The following is a 23,572-nucleotide window of genomic DNA, read 5'->3' as shown; positions in this document are numbered from 1 at the left end:
ACAAAAAGTAAAAAATAATGCGTTTTTTTCAAAATTGTCGCTCTATTTTTGGTTATAGCGCAAAAAATAAAAACCGCAGGGGTGATCAAATACCACCAAAAGAAAGCTCTATTTGTGGGAAAAAAAGGACATCAATTTTGTTTGGGAGCCACGTCGCACGACCGCGCAATTGTCAGTTAAAGCAACGCAGTGCTGAATCGCAAAAAGTGGTCTGGTCTTTGACCAGCAAAATGGTCCGGTCTGCAAGTGGTTAAGCACCTAAAATATATTAATCAGAAATCTTCAATAAAATAGTCTATATCAAAATTAATGTTCAACCCTTTCGCTACCCATGTTTGCAAATTATATATTTAGATTCCTTCTGACTCTATTATTACCCTCTAGTGTTTTTTGAATCTTTCAATTCTCCAGTGCTTCGAGAGATTATGTTTCCTGAAACGTAAAGAAATATTATAAACATGTTCCTGTATCCTTCTGGCTGGGGATTTTATCATTTGTCCCACATTTTAAATACAGTATTGAAAGAATACAGTTTTATTGCAATTCAGGATATACTTTTGTAAAGGAAATAGATACAAATAGGCCTCATCTAATAAATGTACATCCTTTAAAAGTGCTTGGGTAAATGTGTGTTTCATTATTTTGTATTTTTCCGAATAACATAGTCTATTTTATTAACAGACTCAAAAACCACCAAGAGAAGTGAGATAAAGTTTTTTGTTTTTTTTCTTCCCAGACTTACAGCAAGAAAGCCTCTTCTAGGAGGAAAGATTACCAGAACGGCTCCGTGAGTACAGTAAACGGTCACACAAATGGCTTTTCATCGCTGGAGGACAATGTCAAGCAGCGTAAACAAAGAAGGGATTGAACAGTAAACCCTACGGCCATTTTGCTATGCCAGAAGATACAACATCAGATTGAAAGCACAGCAGATTCTGTGCAGTGACACCCTTACAGCTACTGTAACGATTCCTAGTCAATATAATGTGATTAACGTAGGTCTTAACAAATTTCAGCCATGTTAACTATGCTGTAGAAGACATGGAAATTGCTCACAAAACTAGCAGCAGTTAATGTTTAGTCCTGCCCTCTTAGCTTTCTGCATCTTGTGATTTTTCTGCAGTTTTCATTCACACCCGACCAGCTGTTTATGTTGTAGATGTTCCTCTGTGAGCATTGACTTCCCAGCTGTTTCTGCAAACCTCTGGAAGGTAATACTGGGTATTCTTATCTGAAATGCCTGAAAGAAGAATTCTTGTTGCCTATAGCAACCAGATTCTTTCCCTGTATGGAGCATTTGGCGACTTTGGACATAGTCCTTGATTGGCAGCTTTAATTAATGAAAACAGTTTTAACTTCAGACAACTTTGATAGTAAGAATGGGCTGCTGGAAAACTATAGGCACATTCTGTCCATTCTAGACTATGGCTTTTACATGAACAATGTTCTTCTGGTTTAGATAGGTAGCTTTGACCCCGATTAGAAATCTGGCAGCTATATTTTTCTTGAAGAGCTAGTGGGCCTAAGTGTAACAATGTGCTGGAATAGGCTCCTCTGCAAATGTACCCATCTTTATCTTAATCACAGGCCTGTAAGCTGAAGCCATTGCACAGTCTACATTCGATTACACAAAGGGTTTGTTTCTCTAATGGGTTGATGCACTCGCAAATATTGGCTACTTTGCCTTAGATATCAGAGCTGTATATTTGTCCCAAAGCACCCTTGTAGGTATTTCACAATTTTAGTACATTTTTCAATCCATAGATGATATTGTGACTCCTATTCTATAGGTAGAATATTACAGATTCACAAATATGTATGAAAGAGCCATTTATGTAATGGAACAAGGCAGCAGTAAGGACTCCTACTCATAACTCTTATGATGCATCCTCCTTCATCGGAGTTTCCCAGCTCCTATACCCACATGTTTACCATAAGGCTAATTGCCATCTATGATCAACACTAGTGTGTGTACACACTGACACCCTGTTCATAGAGAACTACATTGAAAATCCTCCAGATCATTTACTTCTTAAAGTATTTATGTTTGTTGTTTGCAGAGAGAGCCCTGAACAGTAACTGCTGCTTAGTGCCTCTTCAGTGCTCTGAAAGCGAAGGAGGGCAGAGATTCAGTTATTGTGTGCTCATGTGACCTTGTTATAGACCATGGATACACAAAGTATTACTGTAGTATATACCACTGCTGTTGCCTTACTAGTTTCATATAATAGGTGCTGACTAGCAATATTCAGTTACCAAGAATTCTAATTCATTTTCTATGACAGGATACCCTTGTATTTGTAGGTGTCATTTGTATTGTGTAGTTTGAATAAACATGCCTTAACAAAACAGCATTTAGTTAACAGGGCCTATAGCTTCCTACAGTTTAGGTATACATATGCATCATTTTAGCAGTTTTTGTTTTTGTTGTTTTTTTATTTTTTTTTATTAGATAGTGTATTTTACAATTATTTAAAATGTAACCCTCACCTGACACGCACATTGGAAGCAGCCATTTTGTAGTGTAAACAAATGTGGACTAAAACACAGCAAGTTCCTTTTAAAATTGGTTTGACCATCAAAATGGCTGCCTCCACATTAGTTAATTACAGGTACACTTTATAAATGAAAGATGACTGCAAAGTAAAGTAAACTTTAGTTTTCTGTTATTTAAATCCATCTGTGGAGTGTGTCGATGTCCCTGAGGAAAAGCTTTCTGCCTTTTTTTTATTCTATCACATGATTGTGTGGTGTTTAATTTGTTTTCAAGTTACTTGTTTGTAACTCGTGTAAAGATATTGCACTTAAGGGAAGCTTATGGCCTAAAGCATACAGGTATAACTGAGGTTATTAAAATGTTAAAATTTACATGTACATGGGTGGAAGATTGCTGCCTGACTTTGGCCTAATAGAATGCAATTAAGTCCATAGCACTGCTGCCTCCTGTAGGCTTTTGAAGGCAATGCGTAATATCCTATGTTCTGCTCAGTTTGCTTGTAGAGTACTTGCGTCCTGCACATACAAGTGGTAGACATTTTGTGGAACCCTACCATGAGAGAACTACATTAAACGGACATGATAAACACCAGCACATAACATCCGTTTTCAGTGCTGCAAATGCTTAGTTTATGTCCTTAAAAATTCTGGTTCCACTCTAAAATGGCTGCACCTCCCCTGTGTACGTGACAGGTGCACTTGTAATTCCCATGTGGTCTGCTGCTGAATTACCATTGATGGTTTGTATTTTTATAGTGGCAGTGTCTTTACATCCTGTTTTATTGTTTCTCTTTTAATTCAATGCAATAAGGGATGCCAACACATTTGTTGTGATGTTCCCTGCAGTGAGCAAGTTAGTAATAATGATGCCAAGGAAGTTGTATGAACATGTTTGTATGTTTTATTTCCTTTTAGTTGCCTAACGTCCACCACTGGCAAAGTCATTTATACAGTAATGTCTGTTAATATATTAAAAACATAAAATGCTAATGTCATGGTATTGGTCCTTTTATTCAAAAGTTTCAGTTTATTGAACCAAATCAGGTGGTATTCTGCAGTTTATCTCATAATGGAATGGATAAAAAGCACATCCAAATGCTGGCAGTGTAATATTCATTCTAGCTATCTGCCCTAAGTATAAATATAACCTGAAAAGCAGGAATCGGCAGTTTATGCTCCAAAACTGTTCAATATCTTGCAACAAAGTAATTGAAAAAGTAATTAGTGATGAATACTACAAATAACACATCTTTCAACTCAACTTTAAAGTATCCCTCTACTCAAGAGTAGGAAATGGATCTACTACCCTACCAGTTATTTCCTGCTGCCTTTGACCACATTGGAACAATCAGTTCATTTTTCTTATCCAGTCCTTGTATTACTCTGTATGTCTGGTGTCTGAGCCCAGTATAGGAATAAAGAGTTATCACAGAGAAAGGGATCCAAAAAAGTTTGGCTTTAAAGAGGAAGTAAACCCTGATGGGTTTACTTCCTCTTTCATTCCCTGCAAAGGCAAAGCATAATGGACTACTATGCATCGCATAGTAGCCCATTATGTGTCACTTACCTGACACAGTAGCCAGCGAAGTCGCCGCTGTCCCCTGTAGTCCGCCGCATCCATCTTGCTGGTGGCGTCTCGCAGCTCTGCCGCTGTCATTCGGCGAAGCCGCGATGACGTCACTCCCGCGCATGCGCACGGGAGTCGACACGCGCGGCAGCTCCATTCTTGGAAATGCCGCGCTCAGTGCACCTGCGCGCCGCTGTCTACGGCGCATGCGCCGTAGACAGCGGTTCCCGTTTTCGGGCAAATATCTCCTAAACCATATAGGTTTAGGAGATATTGCTTGGACCTACAGGTAAGCCTTAATCTAGGCTTACCTGTAGGTCAAAGTGGTTTGTAAGGGTTTACAACCACTTTAAGCCAAGCCATTGCTGCCACAGGCAGGGCTGGAGGCTAAAGGAATATCTACCTGCCAGGCCTTAAACATCTTGCGTAGAGCCAAACCCATTTATGCACCCTGTCTAAAAGGTACATAAGCAATGGATGGAGGTTTTTATGCTACTATTGTGGTGTTCATTATCACATGTAATGTTAAATAATAATAGGGCGAAGAATGGCTTTAACTCTTTCGCTGCCAGGCCTTGTGCTCCACTTTTAAAGCCAGGTGGCCAGACCATTTAGGCAATTTTTCAATTGTTTTATTATTTTTCCATTACAGCTTTAACAGTTTGTAAAAGACTGACCAACCATATATTTTTCTGAAAGCACATTACAAGCAGAATAAAAAGAAGGTGCTGCTGATTTTTAGGGACCCATGATATTTGCGCAAATGTTTATCAAACAATATTTTTGCTAAAAATGCACTAAAATCATAAGCTGATGAAAACTTTTACAAACTTCCTACTAAATATAATAGCTTGACCTGTATTGAGTTAATAAATAATGAATATTTTTACTCTTTAAATTGCACCTTTTCTGAGAAATGGTGAAAATTTAATGAATGTAAATCAAATTTCTCTAAACATCTGGGGGTTTTCATTTTTCACTTACAGCTTTCAGAGTTTGTAAAAGACCCCCCAAACCATATATTTTATAAAAGCACGTGACCAGTAGAATCAAAACGTGTTACTGATTTTTAAGGCCCCATGATAGTTGCTCAAATATTTATCAAATCGCTATTTTCACAAATAAACACTAAAATCCTTATTTGCAGACACAACTACATCATAACTTACAAAATTCCTACTAAGGCCTCGTTCAGTGGGTTATGCTAAAGCGTATGCCCATGGAGGACCATGTTTACCCATACGGGGATGCACAGGTGGTCTGTGCAACCCTGTGCGGCCAGTCCTATTCATGTCAACTGGGGCGCAGCAGCTGCAAGGACAGATCTGACATCCGTGTAGGTGCATGGACCCAAATGCAGACAGTGTGAGTTACATACACCCACATGGATTTTAAGATGGGAGCAGTGGCTGCGTCCCAATTGATATGGATGGGACTGCCTGCACAGGAATGCAAGGATTCAAGGAACACCTGTACATTCCCACGCAGCCGCTGTGTTCCAAATTACATCAATGGGACTGCCTGCATGGGGGCTTAGGCCTTGATTTGAATTGCGGTTGGGGGTGGAAAAAATGCGCGGTTGAGCTGCGTTTTTGCCGTCTGCCAAACACCCCCCCCCCTCAAGCTGCAATAGGCAGTGGACAGGGTGCTAATGCCGTGATGCTTCGCGCCCCCGGCAAAGTTGACCCCACTTGTAGTGAAGAGCCGCAATTTAGACACAACACAGTGAAGCGGCAGTAAAGGGGGGTGACATTTCAAATAGCTCAAATAGCTACTTATCAGTTTGTTCAGCAGCATCTGCTGGCTGGTCCAGACCTGGCAGTGAAAGGGTTAAAGCCATCATCATGTCAAAGAAGACCAAAGCCACTTTAACCACATTTAGGCCTCATTCACACAGGCCTACAACAGTGTACACTCATGCAAGGGCCGTTTTTGCCCCCATAGGGAGGCATAGGTGTTCTGTGCTGCATCCCTGTGCAGGCAGTTTTATTCATATCAGTTGGGATTCAGCGACTGGACAAACAGCCGATGCTTCCAGTTTGACAGCCATGCAGGTACACAGCCTCAAACGCAGCCAGTGTGTGTTCAGGGCCATGTATCAATTGCTGTTAAATTGGAAGCAGCTGTGTCCGTGCAATTGCATGCACCCCAATTGACATGAATGTGACTGTGGATGCATGGAACACCTGTGCATCCCCATGCAGGCAAACACAGCCTTCGCACAAATGCACACTGTGTAACCCCCATATGAATGAGTCCTTTTAATTGCTACAACATGTAAATGGTTGACCTTTTAAGAAGTTTTAGGTCATTGTAACGTCTCAGGCTTCACTAGAAGGTTCTAACGCTTGTTAATTAGAGAAAATTATCATTTTTTGTGCAGATCCAGCTATACCAGAATTCCAGCCTACAAACATATGAACTAGTAAAGTCACCAGGTCCCCTGTAATTGCAATGTAATGATTGTCTTTACTGGTAAACTTGTATCCCTTCTATACAAGTAGAAAGTCAATTCTTTTATGCTGTTCTGTGTCCCATTGGGGAGATTTACTTTTACTTCCTGTCCCATAGCCAAAACAGGAAGAGAAAGAAAATCCTTCCAAATTGAGGAAATCCTTTGTTTTCACCTAAAACTAGTATCCCCATTGGAAGATATCCCCACTATTCCTGTTCTGGGGACAATTTTCTTTTACTTTGATATTAGTTAATAATGGTAATCAGGACTAATAGAGAGGTTGAACCTCCCTAATGGGAATACTGACACCAATAAAAGCCTGACAGGAATTCTGATCCCCCTCCACGCTATCCAAAATATAAAAAAAAGTAAGTTTTGCATTTAGTTAAGTGGATCATCTTGTTACAACGCCATCTGGAAGTCAGTGGGATGTATTAGGCCGCAAGTAAACATGTTATCCCTGAAGTTGATGCGCAGAAAAAATGGGCATGTTATGTATGGGGCCGGTCAGGGTGCCCATGCTGAACCATGTCCACAGCCAAAAGTGCCTACAATGGGCACGTAGGCATGTGAGCATGAGAACTAAACCACGGATCAAGGGAAGGTGGCCTGGTCCAATCAATCACATTTTCTTTTACATTGTGTGGATGGCTGGATGCATGTGCATCACTTACCTGGAGAAGAGATGTCACCAGGATGCACTATGGGAAGAGTGGGTGTTCCCCCAAAGTCCATACCAGACCCTTATCCGAGCACGCAGCCCGGCCGGTCAGGAAAGGGGGTGGGGACAAGCGAGCGCCCCCCCCTCGAACCGTACCATACTGCACGCCCTCAACATGGGGGTGTGGGTGCTTTGGGGAAGGCGGGCACCCTGCGGCCCCCCCCCACCCAAAAGCACCTTAACACCATGTTGATGAGGACAAGGGCCTCTTCCCGACAACCCTGGCAGTTGGTTGTTGGGGTCTGTGGGCGTGGGGCTTATCGGAATCCGGGAGTCCCTTTAATAAGGGGGCCCCCAGATCCCGGCCCCCCACCCTGGGGCGTACCCCTACCCATTCACCTGAGGGAAAAAGCTTCAATAAAAAAAAACTCACTACACAGGTTTTTAAAGTAGTTTATTAGGCAGCTCCGGTGGTCTTTTTCCGACTTCTCTGCGTTTTCCGGTTCTTCTCACCGGGCTCCTCCGCTATCATCTGCTCTTTTGCTAGTGGAGGAGCCCGGTCTTCTTTTTCTTCCTCTTCTTTCTTCTTCTTCTTCCTCCTTCTTTCTTCTTCCTCCTTCTTCCTTCTTCCTTCCGTTCTTCTGATGTTGACACAATGCTCTTTCCCACTGTAATGGACACGGTATGCGGCGACTTATATAGGCATAAGGGGCGGGGTCACCGGAGAATGTCACATGGTGATCCTGCCCCGTATGACATCACAGTCCCGGGGGATGCTGGGACGATGATGCCATAGGGGCGGGGTTACCATGCGACATCACCCAGTGACCCCGCCCCTTATGCCTATATAAGTCACCGGGTATCATGTGCCCGGCATTAAAGCGGGAGAGAGCGTTGTGTCAACATCGGAACAACAGAAGAAGAAAACGACGATGAAGCAAATGAGCAGAAGATAGCGGAGGAGCCCGGCGAGAAGAACCGGAAAGCGCAGAGAAATCGGAAGAAGACCCCCGAAGTCAGAAGAAGACCCCCGGAGCTGCCTAATAAATTACTTTAAAGAAAACTACTTTAAAAACCTGTGTAGTGTGTTTTTTTTATTGACACTTTTTCCCTCAGGTGATGTACCCCATACTCATTCACATAGGGTGGGGGGCCGGGATCTGGGGGCCCCCTTATTAAAGGGTGCTCCCGGATTCCGATAAACCCCCCCGCCCACAGGCCCCGACAACCAACGGGCAGGGTTGTCGGGAAGAGGCCCTTGTCCTCATCAACATGGGGACAAGGTGCTTTGGGGTGGGGGGGGCTGCAGGGTGCCCCCTTCCCCAAAGCGCCCACTTCCCCCCATGTTGAGGACATGCGGCCTGGTACGGTTCAGGAGAGGGGGGGTACTCGCTCGTCCCCACCCCATTTCCTGAAGTGCTTGGATAAGGGTCTGGTATGGACTTTGGGGAGACCCCCACGCCATTTTTCAGCATAGTGGTTACTCTTAAAACCCATACCAGATGACAGGGCTCGCAAGGTGTCAATCTCGCCGATGGAGGCAGCGAGATTGACTTCCTTCTTTAGTCCCGTCGTACCTGAAGTCACGTTCAAAATTAACGGACTTTAGTCAGTGTATGGGAAAGTCCGGCGGGCCAGCATACAGACGAGCGGATTGTCCAGCAGACTCTGATCCACTGGATAGTCCGATCGTGTGTATGCGGCATAACACTAACTGATGGATAGGTGAGAGCAGGTGGACTGAAGGGGAGCCACCCCTTCTTAAAGGTACAGAAGCACACTGAACACCCAGCATATAGCACAATCATTGCAATGGTGTCAGTGCATTGCCTGACCAAAAAAACACAGCAGTGATACAAAAAAGACGCCACTTTCTCCCATCTATAGCAGTAAGAAGCATTGAAAGGCTAATCTAATGCTTATCTTTGCAGCATAGATGGAACCGTGAAAATCTATAAAACCAATAAATGGCTATTTAAATCACTATAAATAAAGTGAATCCAGAAAGTAGAAAACAGAGGAAATGTACTATAAATTTCATCCCTTTTAAAGGGTTCCTCATCTATATTAACAGCTTACTGGGTGTGCATACTTCCTACGCCTGTGTCTTCAAATGAATGACCAGCCACCTTCAAGCAGACATGGGTGGAGGTATTTATATGTATAAGAGAGTCTGTTTCAATTGCAGGGGAGGGTGGAGGAATCCCTGAGACCGCCCCGTCGCCTGGATCACAAGTCCAGGAAGGCCATGTTGGATCCAGAGGGATAGGAGGGGGTTCATCTGTCCACTAACCTGCCAGTATGGGGTGTAGACCAAAGCAGTGGTGTACACCCCATGAAAGTCCCTCTCCAGTGCGTACCACCCGCCAAGTGGGCAGTGTGGTGGGTCTCTCCCAGCTATATGCTCAGAGGGAGAGATGCCCGCATTGATGGAAGGGATGGGGGACAGGAACCGGAAGTGCACTGGAAATGACGCAACTAAGGAGGTGCATCTGGGTGCTTGTGTTCCAAATGGGCGGAAATGGATACCCGGAAATGACGCAGACCAAAGGCCGCGTCATGCCCGGGATAGTGATGCAAAGTGTATTCCTCCCTGTAAGCGCTTTTGTGGGGTCCCGGATGTTACAGGGATAGAAAGTGAGGTGGATACTATACCCAAGCCTCCAACAACACCCGCAGGCAATGGGCAGACACAGGCAGGGCCAAACCCACTATAACCGGCATGTTGACCAAATACTGGTAAAGCAAAAAACAAAAATCAAAATGAATCTCAATACATGAGAATGGGTTTAATTTGGGATAATTGATAACAAAAATCATGGTTAAGTATGTAACGGCAATGTCATTACAGCCTACCTGTCCATCTTTCATATAGCCCATAACCTGCCAACGTACATTTACAGTACAAGCTTTAATACAGACAGTGTAACAAAATATGCAACGTATTAATTTGTAATTTCTTATTAAAAATTACGTTTCTAGCTAGAAGGTCTGTTACAGGGAGGGGGGGGCAGTAAAATAAAACATTTTCTCGATTCTTCTGCCAGGACCAACACATCCTGGATAGACTTACAGTAACTGTGGTTTTAACCAGTTGTATTCAACTTTTTTGAAATCGAACCATTCGGATATGGAAATTAAAGATTTGTTTATTTTTTAAGCCTTTTTGGTATGTGTATTTATTAGACCCTGTAATGTACATGTAACGGCCCATCCCATTTTTGTTCTCATTCTGTAATAGTGTCCAGAAAAACCCTTCCCTCTGGCCTTGTGTTCATGTCCTGTGATTGACCCGCTAGGATAAAACAGAAGGCCAGCTCTAATCTCCCTAACAGCAAAAGCTGATGGAAGATCTGACCTCTCCCCACTCTAACAAAATAAAAAGTATTTTGGTTGGAGTTTAAATTTAAGGCAGAATAACTTACAAATGTGACTTGAACCATCTACTCACTACAGCTTGCATAGAGACTCATCACAGGCTCGATTTGTTGTTGGAAGGCCATCAAAAGCATACCTAATGTTTCTGGGTCTGCCTTCCAGTACAAGAGCCTTATTGCAATGCTGCAACAGAGGTACTTCTGCTTTAACAATATGGTGCCTCAATAAAGTAAACCATTATTCCATTCTTATATTTTTAAAAGGAAGTCCTGAGAAAGAACAGAAACTAAAATATACTTGCTTATTACCTTTATTAGTGAAAAAGGCTTTCTCTGTTCTGTTCACTAATACATTTTTTCGCTGTAAGGGCTCCTTCACACATGTATTGGCCCTCTAAAGAGCAATATGTAGTGGTTTGCTCTTCATAGGGCATTTGATAGATGGTGTAGAGGCATTACTTTCCTTCAGTTGAATGGGTCATGTTCAGTTGGCAGAACTGGGGATACATTTTGCCTATGTGAAACCCATCCACTGGCTTTGCAGCTTAACCACTTGCCGACCGCCGCACGCCGATGTACGTCGGCAGAATGGCACGGGCAGGCATAAGCACATACATGTACGTGATTTGCCTCCCGCGGGTCGGGGGCCCGATCGGGCCCCCGCCCGGTGCCTGCGGCGGTCGGTTTTCGTTCGGGAGCGATCCCGGACGAGGGGACGGCCATTCATTCATGGCCACCCCCTCGCGATCGCTCCCGACGAATGGAAATCCCCGGTGACATCACTTCCTCTCCTGTAATGTAAACACAGGAGAGGAAGTGATGTATTCTCTCCTCCGTGTCGGTATTTTTCGTTCCGACACGGAGGAGAGCGGATCAGTGAGTTGCACCAACACATCCCACACACAGTAGAACATGCCAGGCACACTCACACCCCCCCTTTACCCCCCGATCACCCCCCCAATTACCCCTGCCCCCCAGTCACAGTGACACCAATGTCATTTTTTTTTTTTTTTTTTTTTTTTTTGCATTGGTGTCATTTGTGACTGTAATAACTGTTAGGGCAGTTAGGGTTAGCCCCCTTTAGTTCTAATGTACCCCCCTAACCCCCCCAATAAAGGTTTAACCCCGTGATCACCCCCCGTCGCCAGTGTCACTAAGGCTGGGTTCACATTGCAGCGGTTTATGAGAACGAATGTGATTCGCACCGCACTGCAGTGCAAATCACATCCGATCTCTGTGCGATTCGAGTTCAGCCATTCGCCGCACCCGCCGCACCCGCCACACCCGCCGCACCCGCCGCAAATTCGCACGGGACCCTTTTTTTGGCCCGCAGCAGAATCGGATCGCATGGGTGTTCACACCATGCGATCCGAGTTTGCAGATCGCACTGCGATATGCGAACTGATCTGGGGGTGTCAGTAACATTTCACTGACACTCCCAGCAGTTCGCATAGGGCAGTGTGAACTGCCGCCGGGAGGCATGCGATGCGGGAACCCGCCGCGGATTCGCGGCGTTTCCGCATCGCTCCAGTGTGAACCCAGCCTAATAAGCGATCATTTTTCTGATCGCCGTATTAGTGTCACAGGTGACGCTAGTTAGGCAGGTAGGTATTTAGGTTCGCCGCAGCTTTTTATAGCGCTAGGGACCCCCATATACTACCGCATAAAGCCCCCTGATTGCCCCCTAGTTAACCCTTTCACCAGTGATCACCATATAACTGTTACAGGTGACGCTGGTTGGTTAGTTATTTTTTTATAGTTTCAGGGCACCCGCCATTTATTACCTAATAAAGGTTTAACCCCCTGATCACCCGGCAGGTGTCATTTGTGACTAATAACTGTTAGGGCAGTTAGGGTTAGCCCCCTTTAGTTCTAAGGTACCCCCCTAACCCCCCCAATAAAGGTTTAACCCCGTGATCACCCCCCGTCGCCAGTGTCACTAAGGCTGGGTTCACATTGCAGCGGTTTATGAGAACGGATGTGATTCGCACCGCACTGCAGTGCAAATCACATCCGATCTCTGTGCGATTCGAGTTCAGCTATACAGATAGTATGGCTGAATTCGTGTCGCACCCGCCGCACCCGCCGCAAACTCGCACGGGACCCTTTTTTTGGTCCGCAGCAGAATCGGATCGCATGGGTGTTCACACCATGCGATCCAAGTTTGCAGATCGCACTGCGATATGCGAACTGATCTGGGGGTGTCATTAACATTTCACTGACACTCCCAGCAGTTCGCATAGGGCAGTGTGAACTGCCGCCGGGAGGCATGCGATGCGGGAACCCGCCGCGCATTCGTGGCGTTCCCGCATCGCTCCAGTGTGAACCCAGCCTAATAAGCGATCGTTTTTCTGATCGCTGTATTAGTGTCACAGGTGACGCTAGTTAGGCAGGTAGGTATTTAGGTTCGCCGCAGCTTTTTATAGCGCCAGGGACCCCCATATACTACCGCATAAAGCCCCCTGATTGCCCCCTAGTTAACCCTTTCACCAGTGATCACCATATAACTGTTACAGGTGACGCTGGTTGGTTAGTTATTTTTTTATAGTTTCAGGGCACCCGCCATTTATTACCTAGTCTCACTAGTGTACCCCTAAATTTAGGGGTGTCTACTTTCTAAAATGGGGTCATTTGGGGGGGGGGGTTTGTGCCATCTTGGCATTTTATGGCCTTCAAAACTGTAACGCCCTTAGAAAGCCTGAAGGCGGTGCTTGGTTTTTGGGGCCCCGTACGCGGCTAGGCTCCCAAAAAGTCCCACATATGTGGTATCCCCGTACTCAGGAGAAGCAGCAGAATTTATTTTGGGGTGTCATTTCACATATGCCCATGGCATGCGTGAGCAATATATCATTTAGTGACAACTTTGTGAAAAAAAAAAAAAGTTTGTAATTTTCCCGCAACTTGTGGCAAAATATAAAATATTCCATGGACTCAACATGCCTCTCAGCAAATAGCTTGGGGTGTCTACTTTCTAAAATGGGGTCATTTGTGGGGGTTTTGTGCCATCTTGGCATTTTATGGCCTTCAAAACTGTAATAGGTAGTGAGAAGTGAACTCAAAAAATTACGCCCTTAGAAAGCCTGAAGGCGGTGCTTGGTTTTCGGGGCCCCGTACGCGGCTAGGCTCCCAAAAAGTCCCACATATGTGGTATCCCCGTACTCAGGAGAAGCAGCAGAATTTATTTCGGGGTGTCATTTCACATATGCCCATGGCATGCATGAGCAATATATCATTTAGTGACAACTTTGTGAAAAAAAAAAAAAAAAAAAAAAAGTTTGTAATTTTCCCGCAACTTGTGGCAAAATATAAAATATTCCATGGACTCAACATGCCTCTCAGCAAATAGCTTGGGGTGTCTACTTTCTAAAATGGGGTCATTTGTGGGGGTTTTGTGCCATCTTGGCATTTTATGGCCTTCAAAACTGTAATAGGTAGTGAGGCGTGAAATCAAAAATTTACGCCCTTAGAAAGCCTGAAGGCGGTGCTTGGTTTTCGGGGCCCTGTACGCGGCTAGGCTCCCAAAAAGTCCCACATATGTGGTATCCCCGTACTCAGGAGAAGCAGCAGAATTTATTTTGGGGTGTCATTTCACATACGCCCATAGCATGTGTGAGCAATATATCATTTAGTGACAACTTTGTGTAAAAAAAAAAAAAAAATTTTTTTTTTGTCATTATTCAATCGCTTGAGGCAAAAAAATAAAATATTCAATGGGCTCAACATGCCTCTTATCAATTTCCTTAGGGTATCTACTTTCCAAAATGGGGTCATTTGGGGGGGTTTTGTACTGCCCTGTCATTTTAGCACCTCAAGAAATGAGATAGGCAGTCGTAAACTAAAAGCTGCGTAAATTCCAGAAAACGTACCTTAGTTTGTAGATGTGACAACTTTTGCGCAAACCAATAAATATACAATTATTGACTTTTTTTTTACCAAAGACATGTGGCTGAATACATTTTGGCCTAAATGTATGACTAAAATTGAGTTTATTGGATTTTTCTAATAACAAAAAGTAGAAAATATCATTTTTTTTCAAAATTTGCGGTCTTTTTACGTTTATATCGCAAAAAATAAAAATCGCAGAGGCAATCAAATACCATCAAAAGAAAGCTCTATTTGTGGGAAGAAAAGGACGCAAATTTTGTTTGGGTACAACATTGCATGACCGCGCAATTACCAGTTAAAGCAGCGCAGTGCCAAAGTGTAAAAAGACCTCTGGTCATTTACCAGCAAAATGGTCCGGTCTGAAAGTGGTTAATGAGGTTGGTTGTAAACCCTTTCATATACCCAGTAAAGTGACTAGCCTCAGGTGATACACAGAGATGAAACAAATCATCCTACATATGTTGTATCTGTTTATCTGCAGTTTATTCTACAACTGTTTGAAGTGCAGAATTTATAAAGCTTGTGGGGGCAGAGAGCTGAAAATAGTGAGGAGAGCTCTGATAGCTGATTGGAGGGAAGGGACACACCCCCCTCACGCAGGAACAGAGCTAAGGCTGTCAATTAATTGAATGTCCCTCCCCATCACTTTTTTTTTTTTTGGTGTCAGGAAAACTTTTCAGAAGGGACTCATGCTGATAGCAGAGGAAGGAAGCAGCAGACAGAAATAACACTTAAGTCCCATACAAACTATCAGATTTTCTGCTGATTTTTGTCTTCAGATTTACCAAAACCATGTAGTGCAAGGGCCTGCCTGATTGCATACACATTGAAACTCCTAAGGTTTGACCTCATATTATATGGTTTTGGTAAATCTGAAGGAAAAAATCAGCAGAAAATCTGAGGCAAGTACACACTATATAGAGGGATGTGCTTTGTTCAAATTTATGTCTGAGGTTTACAACCCCCCTCCTCTTGCAATTGTAGACAAGGCCTATAGATAATAACTTTCCCTGACTTTGCTATTAAGATCCACCAGGCCACTGAGGTAGTCTCATTGGACAAATGAATGCCAGTTGGCAGGATTTATCCAGGAAGTAAAGGAAAGTCAAGCCTCAGTAATGAAGTAAAAATGGAAAGCTTTCAATGGCGTCATTTTAGCAGCGATATTCAGTCACTATGCGGGCGGTTTTAACTCTTTTCCAGCCGCTAGTGGGGGTTAAAACTGCCCCGCTAGCGGCTGAATTGCACCGCTAAAATGGCAGTAAAACGCCGCTAAATATAGCACCACTTTACCGCCAACGACCCAATCTGAAAGTAGCCTTAATGGGGTTTTTTTTTGGCATAGAGCATTTAACACAGGTAATTTAATTGTGTGTTGTCCAAAAAATCTAGCTTCTGGCTTCAAATATCAGACATCCACCTGTCCAGGAACCCCTGGGTATATACTGTACATCCTACCTCTAGAATAGTGTTTCTCAACACCAGTCCACAAGGTGCCCCAACAGGTCATGTTTTCAGGCTTTCCATTATATTGTACAGGTGATTTGATCACTGGCTTAGTAATTACCGCAGCCGTTCCATCTGAGGGAAATCCTGAAAACATGGCCTGTTGGGACGCTGTGAGGACTGGAGTTGAGAAACACTGCACTAAAAGGTTGGTCACCAATATATAGAAGACTTGTCTCCTCCTGGTGAATGATGTTATTCATATGAGCCTTTCAGAGTGTGACAAACTGAAATCAAGGAAAATATTACTTAACTATTACATATTACCTGAATTTTAAAGTAGGTGAAAGTATTAAGGTTAGACACTAGTATTTCGAAAACAATAAAAATGTTGTTTTAGAGTTTAGTACATGTTAGCATCTTCTCTTAAGATTAAAGATAAGAACAGGTAGAGATCAGAAATAACAACATCCTGTATGGTGAAACATTCTTTTATGCTATATGTGAATGCAACAAGCAGAATTTGATGTCATCTTGACTTATTTTGAACACTTTTTTTCCTCTACTGTGTGTCTTCACATAAAACAAATGTATCTTCCTTATTTCATATACCTTAGTAAAGGCAAAGTCTGACTTAAAGCTTAACCACTTCTGTCCCGGTTTAACTGACAATTTAATTACCCACAAATAGAGCTTTCTTTTGGTGGTATTTGATCCATCTCTACTTTTTTTTCTTTTTTGCGCTATACACAAAAAAAGACCAAAAATTAAAAAAATATATAATTTTTTTTTTTACATTTCTGCTATAATACATATACAATATATATATATATATATATATATATATATATATATATATATATATATATATATATATATATATATAAATAAACAAATGTATTCATCTGTTTAGGCCGATATATATTCTTCTACATATTTTTGGTAAAAAAATTGCAATAGGCATATATATGTAGCACTAAACCCCGAAGGAGCTGCTGGTTATTTTTGGGCTTACCGTTACCTTCTGTTCTCCTTGTGGCACATCTAGGGGATGTCCCGTGGTAAATATCCCAGTAACTCGAGACTGACAACAGATCCACTTGAATGGATTTTATTTGCAAAACTCAGTCAATTGAACAGTCTTTCAACTTGGGATCAGAGGGTTGGAAAGGAAGTTCAGGTACTCTTAGCCCTTGTACACACGGTTGAACATTCTTACAACCAAATCCGTTGGATTTTGTCCGACAGGTTTTGTCTGAAACTGTTGCATACACACGGTCGGACAAAGTTGTCAGAAAATCCGATCGTTCAGAACGTGATGACATAATTTCGTTACGATGGGACTACGTTCAGGCTAGTAGCCAATAGCTTTGATCTGAGCATGCATGGCACTTTGTCCGATCGGAATTCTCTACACACAATCGGACAAAGTCCGATCGGATCATGTTGTCGGAAAATTTTATAGCCCAGCTGGAAAACTTGGTCCGTCGGATACTCCAACGGAAACAGTCCGATGAAGCCCGCACACGGTCGGATTATCCAACAACACGGTCCTATCGGACATTGTCCATCGGAATATCCGACCGTGTGTACAAGGGCAAAGTGTCAAAGTCAAAAAAAGTTGAAGAACTTGTTTACTTTGACTGCATCCAGAGAATAGCCATTCACAGCTGGATGGTCACCCAGGTTGGACAGTCCCTCTCTCACAAGGCCTAACAGCCAACAAGGTGCTTACTCAGGAATAAGTCTCTGCCACAGACGTTGTAGAACATGTAGGGAAACTAAACTTGAAACACTTTACTTTACTTCAGCCCTTCCAGGCTCTTGTTAAGAAAACCAACCCATACGTGGTGTTCTTCTAAAGAGTCCTCCCCTGGAATGCTTGAAGTACTCTGGGTCTCTCCTGAACCGGAGACAGCACCCAACCACCTCAGAATCCTCCTTTAGTTTCCTTGCCTCGGGCTGGCCAGCCCCGAGGCATTAAAGTCAGGTGGTTTCGCACCCCAGGCCAGAGCCTTCCTGGGGGCTGGTCAGGAGGACCAGGACCATGAAGTCAGCACATCATACTGGACCGGAACCCTGAACCACGTGAGGTCCGCATCTTAAATACCCTCTCCCAGAGGGCACAGCGAGAGGGCCACTCCCACTGACCTGGCTCAGAAATAGAGTAACTTAAGCACTTAACCAGACCATAGTTCCACGCCTGCCACAAGAGACAGTGCCACCTGTGGCCAGGCTGAACATCTCACAGTCCAGTCAGACTGATGCAGAGGTCCAATTTAGACAAATAAACTCAAACCAAACTGCAGTTTAGGCAAAGTTTAACCACTTCCCACCCACGGCCGTCATATAACGTCCTGGACTTTCAGTGGGAATATCTGAATGATGCTAGCAGCCACAGGCATCATTCAGATATCTTTGTTTTCAGCCGGCGATTCTGTGCACCATAAGTATGATCATCTCGGCAGTTCCGCTGCTTGATCGTTCTTACAGGCGACGGGAGGGGACATCCCCCCTCCCGCCGCCATCCAAGAATCGTCCGGCGTCGGATGGTGACGATAGAGATTTCTGGTGACCAGATGGTCACCAGTCATCTCTATGACTGTCGGAGGTCCAGGCGCGACGTTATGATGTCACGCCCGGGTTCCCGGAAGTAAACACGGCCGTGATCGTGGTTGTCAGCATGGGATTGGTGACATTTTTTTCACAATCTCATGCTTTCCAACCTGGAGGAGAGATGTGGGGTCTTATTGACCCCACATCTCTCCATAAAGAGGACCTGTCATGAATGATTCCCATTACAAGGGATGTTTACATTCCTTGTAATAGGAATAGAAGTGATCAAAAAAAAAGTTGTAAAAATAAAGTAAAATAAAAAAATGTGTTTTTTAAACGCCCCTGTCCCCAGTAGCTCGTGCTCAGAAGCAAATGCACATGTTTGTCCCGCCCACATATGTAAACGCCATTCAAATTACACATGTGAGGTATCGCCATGGCGTTAGAGCACAAGCAACAATTTGTAACCTGTAAAAATTTTTAAAGCGCCGCCTATGGAGATTTTTAAGTACTGAAGTTTGACGTCATTCCATGAGTGTGCGCAATTTTAAAGCATGACATTTTAGGTATCTATTAACTCGGCGTAACATCATCTTTCACATTATACAAAAGAATTGGGCTAACTTTACTGTTTTGTTATTTTTTGAAATCATGAAATGCTTTTTTCCCCCCCAAAAAATGTGTTTGAAAAATTGTTGCGCAAATACTGTGCGAGATAAAAAGTTGCAATGACTGCCATTTTATTCCCTAGGGTGTCTGCTAAAAAAAAATCATAATGTTTGGGGGATCTCAGTAATTTTCTAGCAAACAAATTATGATTTTTACGTGTAGGAGAAGAGTGCCAGAATAGGCCCGGTATTGAAGTGGTTAACTTTGAAAAACGCATAGCGTGTGCTCTTCAGGAGCCGCCGCTGCATATAGATTGGTTTGCACAAAACTCATTGCGTCTACAAACTATGGGATAGATTTAGGGACTTTATTTTTTATTGTTTTTACTGGTAATGGCAGGATTTTTTGCGGGAGTGCGACAAATCTGACCCCAAATGACACTTTTAGGCAACCAGTGACATTATTACATTGATCAGTGCTATACAATTGCACTGATCAATGTAAAAATGTCACTGGCAGGGTAGGGATTAAGACTAGAGGGCGATCAAGGGGTTAAGTGTGTTCTCTAGGTGTGTTCTAACTGTAGGAGGGAAGGGCTTACTGGAATGTGACAGAGATCACTGGGAACAGTAGATCTCTGTCATGTCATCTGGCAGAACAGGGAATCTCCTTGTTTACATAGGCAGTTCCCCGTTCTGCCTCTACCACAATCGTGGGTCGCCGGTGGACATAGAGTACACAGGACCAGCGGGCACGCTCCCGTGGTGGGCGCACGCCCCCTATCCTCCTTGCATGGACCGACGTACAGGTACATCGGTTCGCACAGGAAAGCCAACCTGCCGCAGTATATCTGCATTAGCTGGTCGGCAAGTGTATAAACCCAAGAACAAAAATGTTATATAATGCAGCTTAGCAATCCTCAATGTGATTGTCATATTAGTTTTCTTATTTCAACTTTTTTGTTTTTTCTTTGTGATCCTACCAATTACATGCTTCCTGTCATCGGGTGACAACACTCATTCACTGTACTTTATGTAACATAGGGGGAGGTGTTCTGTAGTGCATAGAACTGTACAAGGCTGATAAAATAATAAAGAGCTAACAGATTCCTCCATCCAAAGAAACAAGGTTGATAGAGGAATCCCTCTCACTGGGATATTGTACTCTGACAGTGACATTCGCCACTGTCAGAGTACACTAGTCAGCCCTCAGCAGCTGTAACTGCTGACTGAGAAAAATCTTCCAGCCTGATTCTTCAACAGAATTCAATCAAACGATCAACTGCTGTCAAGCAGGGACAGCCACGCACTAACTGGAATTTGATCAGTGTATGGCTAGCTGAAAGCGTGTTTTTTTAACTACATTGAACTGCAGGTGGGTTATGCCGTAATTCACTAGTATGCAGCACGTATTAGTACATTATGACAGACTGACATGTCATAATGTGCCCTCCGGCGCAGGACTGTCAGCTTTAAATAAAATTGTACACACTAGTTTAAGTTCTAAGATACCTTTTACTTACAGGTTTAGAGAAGACTTGGTCACCAACTGACACATTTAACTCATTTGACTCATGTTCATGCTGTGATGTTTAGGGAGGTTAACTCAGTGGTGTGGAGCTTTCCAGTGAGTTCATGCCAACCAGGAAATGCAATTTCAGGGCTGGGTAGCCCAGTTTTATTACCAAAAAAAGAAAAGTTCAAATTAAACAGTTGCTCTCGCAGTGGTTTCCATCATTTCTTCAAAAAAAGGAAAATACAAAACTACGCCTTGTCCTTTTATCTTGGTCCTGCAGACCAGCAAACAGCACCCTGGTGCACTTATCAAACAACTGTACCCTTTTCAGCTCTCCCAGCTCCCTCTCTTGCAGTGTTTCTTTTTTGGCCCTCAGGCTAATTCCGCGTACAAGCGGTTGGAATTCCGGCCAGAAAAAGACCAATGAGAGCTTTTCATCGGAAAATGCGACCGTGTGTATGCTCCATCGGAATTTAGCTGTCCGAATTTCCGCCAGCCAAAAATTGATAGCATGTTCTCAATTTTCCAGACGGAAAAACTTTCTATCGGTAATTACGATCGTGTGTATGCAATTCCAACACTCCAAAAAATCACACATGCTCAGATTCAACTACGAGAAAGAAGCTATTGGCTACTGGCTATTGAACTTCCTTTTTCTAGTTCCGTCGTACGTGTTGTACATCACCACGTTCTAAACTATCGGAATTTGGTGTGACCGTGTGTAGGCAAGACAGCTTGAGCGGAATTCCGTCGGAATTCCGTCGGAAAAGCATCAGAGCTTCTTCCGACAAGAATTCCGATCGTGTGTACGCGGCATCAGGCCCTCTGTCTATTCTTTTACATACTTCCCATGGTCTGGGCAGACATGCACACCTCTGGTTGCTCCCTTGCAGCCTCATAGACTCCTGGGGAAGGCACAGGGCTGATCTGCTGACAACTTATATTATATATAGATTATAACACACTTGGAAACTCAGCCTGCTGGTCTCTGGTAAAACCTGGACACGGGTTGAGTTTTCTTCCCTCCCAAGCCTCTTCAAAGCCTTTGGACTCTAGACCCCGATTCAGGAATCACAAAACCCAAAGAAAAACTAAAAAACTGTTTGATCGGAAAACCAACACCTTGGAGCCCCTCACTCTGCATCTGTGAGAACCCTGTGTACATAGTTACATAGCTAGTCAGGTTGAAAAAAAGACACAAGTCCCTCTAGTTCAACCAATTAAAAAAAAAATACTATCCCATATGCACAATCTTATACCCACAGTTGATCCAGAGGAAGGTGAAAAACCCCAGCAAAGCATGATTCAATTTGCTACAGCAGGGGAAAAAATCATTCCTGATCCCCCCGAGAGGCAGATATTCCCTGGATCAACATTAGCTATAAATGTTAGCACCCAGTTACATTATGCTATAGTCTGTATAGTCTTTGAACTTACTAATACAGTGGCAGGGCCCAGCAATGTCCAATATCCCCCCCCCCCCCACACACCAGAGGGCAGAACACCCAGGCGTTTATGCCTGCCTTGTCCTTACACCATATTCCCTCTTTATGTGTTAATAGGGACTCCGCTTCTTCTATGTTCCCTCAGTGTTATTGTTTCACAGAGACAGGGCTTAGGAAAGTAACTGTCTAAGGGACCCTGTGTGTCCTCCTGAACAATTCTCAGACCTGTGTAGTCATTCCAGGTGGAGAGTGGTAGTTGATGCAGTAATGGGTAGTCTGACTGGTTTGGCTGGTCACGCCAGCTGCATCTGCCTACTCTTTACTATCAGGACCACCCTCTCTCCACCTGGCATGAACGCACAGGACTGAGAATTGAATAGATGAACACAGAGGGTCTGGTAACACCCCTCTAACAGAGGTTTTATATATTTAGGCTGGAGCTGGTGTCTCTGTTTTTGTGGTATGTTCATGTTAAGTTATTTGCACCATCCTTTGGGCTGATTAGAGATGGGCATTATGATATGAGTAATGGTGGAGTGCCTTTGAGTAGGAGACCATGGTTGCACCATATTATTGTATGAACTCTGGCAATACCAAAATCTATGTATGATGAACAACACGCTTTCCTTATCCCTGTATCAGAGTCTTCCACCATAATGCCCCTCATGGACTTTCCTTTGGATCTGTTGTTTGAGATGGTGACCAGCCCTTTTAAAAATGTCCTATGTTAAAAGTGATATTCTTTTATTTGTGCTCAAATTGGTGGGACCGTTGTTATCATTTTTTTCAACTCCCATAGGGTTACTACTCTTGAGAGCATAGCATTGTTCGTTTTTCTACTATGATGAACACAGAGGACCCTAAGTGTAGGTAACCATTAACATTCTGGATGGAGCAACCCAATATGGAGGATCTGGACATTGTTGTTTAACCACTTGAGATCCGCGCTATAGTAAAAAGACGTCTACAGCGCGGATCTCAATTTCCGGGACTACGTCTATTGACGTCGTCCCGTGTACGAGCGGCCTGCACGCCCCCTGAGGGGCGCGCGCGGCGCGCTCTGTGATCGGCGAGTCCATGAGACTCGCCTGATCACCGATCCGTGAAAGGGGTCGATCCCGACCCCTTATCACGTGATCAGCTGTCAGCCAATGACAGCTGATCATGTGATAGAACGGAGCCGGTAATCGGCTATTATTCCTCCTCGCGCTGACAGCGCGAGGAGAAAAAAAAAAGCCGATCACCGGCGGCCATGATCGGGACATCAGTCCCGATCACGGCCAATAATCTAAGCGTTCACCTGCCCCCTGCCAGTGCCCACCTGCCCCCTGCAGTGCCAGTTTAATAAAAGTTAGTGCCCCCGTCAGTGCCACCCAGCAGTGCCCACAGTGCCACCCAGCAGTGCCCACAGTGCCACCCAGCAGTGCCACCCACAGTGCCACCCAGCAGTGCCACCCACAGTGCCACTCACAGTGCCCACAATCTGCCTAAAGGGTGCTGCACCCCAGTGCCGCCCATCAGTGCCCAGCAGTGCCGCCCATCAGTGCCCAGCAGTGCCAC

General features: G+C 44.0%; 1 protein-coding gene across 2 annotated transcripts in view; it reads left to right on the top strand.

The window, feature by feature from the left end:
- The window catches only part of ELOVL5 (ELOVL fatty acid elongase 5), a 157,636-nt gene extending 154,150 nt beyond the window's left edge, over positions 1–3,486 (top strand). For both annotated transcript variants that reach the window (XM_077487803.1, XM_077487804.1), the window contains exon 8: positions 737–3,486. In XM_077487803.1, the coding sequence (XP_077343929.1) occupies positions 737–868 (132 nt within the window). In that variant the 3' untranslated portion in view covers positions 869–3,486. The remainder of the gene's footprint in view (positions 1–736) is intronic.
- The last annotated feature ends 20,086 nt before the right edge of the window (positions 3,487–23,572 follow it).

The sequence above is a fragment of the Lithobates pipiens genome, unplaced genomic scaffold (genome assembly GCF_037356315.1).
Source record: "Lithobates pipiens isolate NorthernLeopardFrog02 unplaced genomic scaffold, aLitPip1_a1.2 Scaffold_18, whole genome shotgun sequence".
NCBI classification, from domain to species: domain Eukaryota; kingdom Metazoa; phylum Chordata; class Amphibia; order Anura; family Ranidae; genus Lithobates; species Lithobates pipiens.
This window is presented reverse-complemented; position numbering and strand designations above follow the sequence as displayed.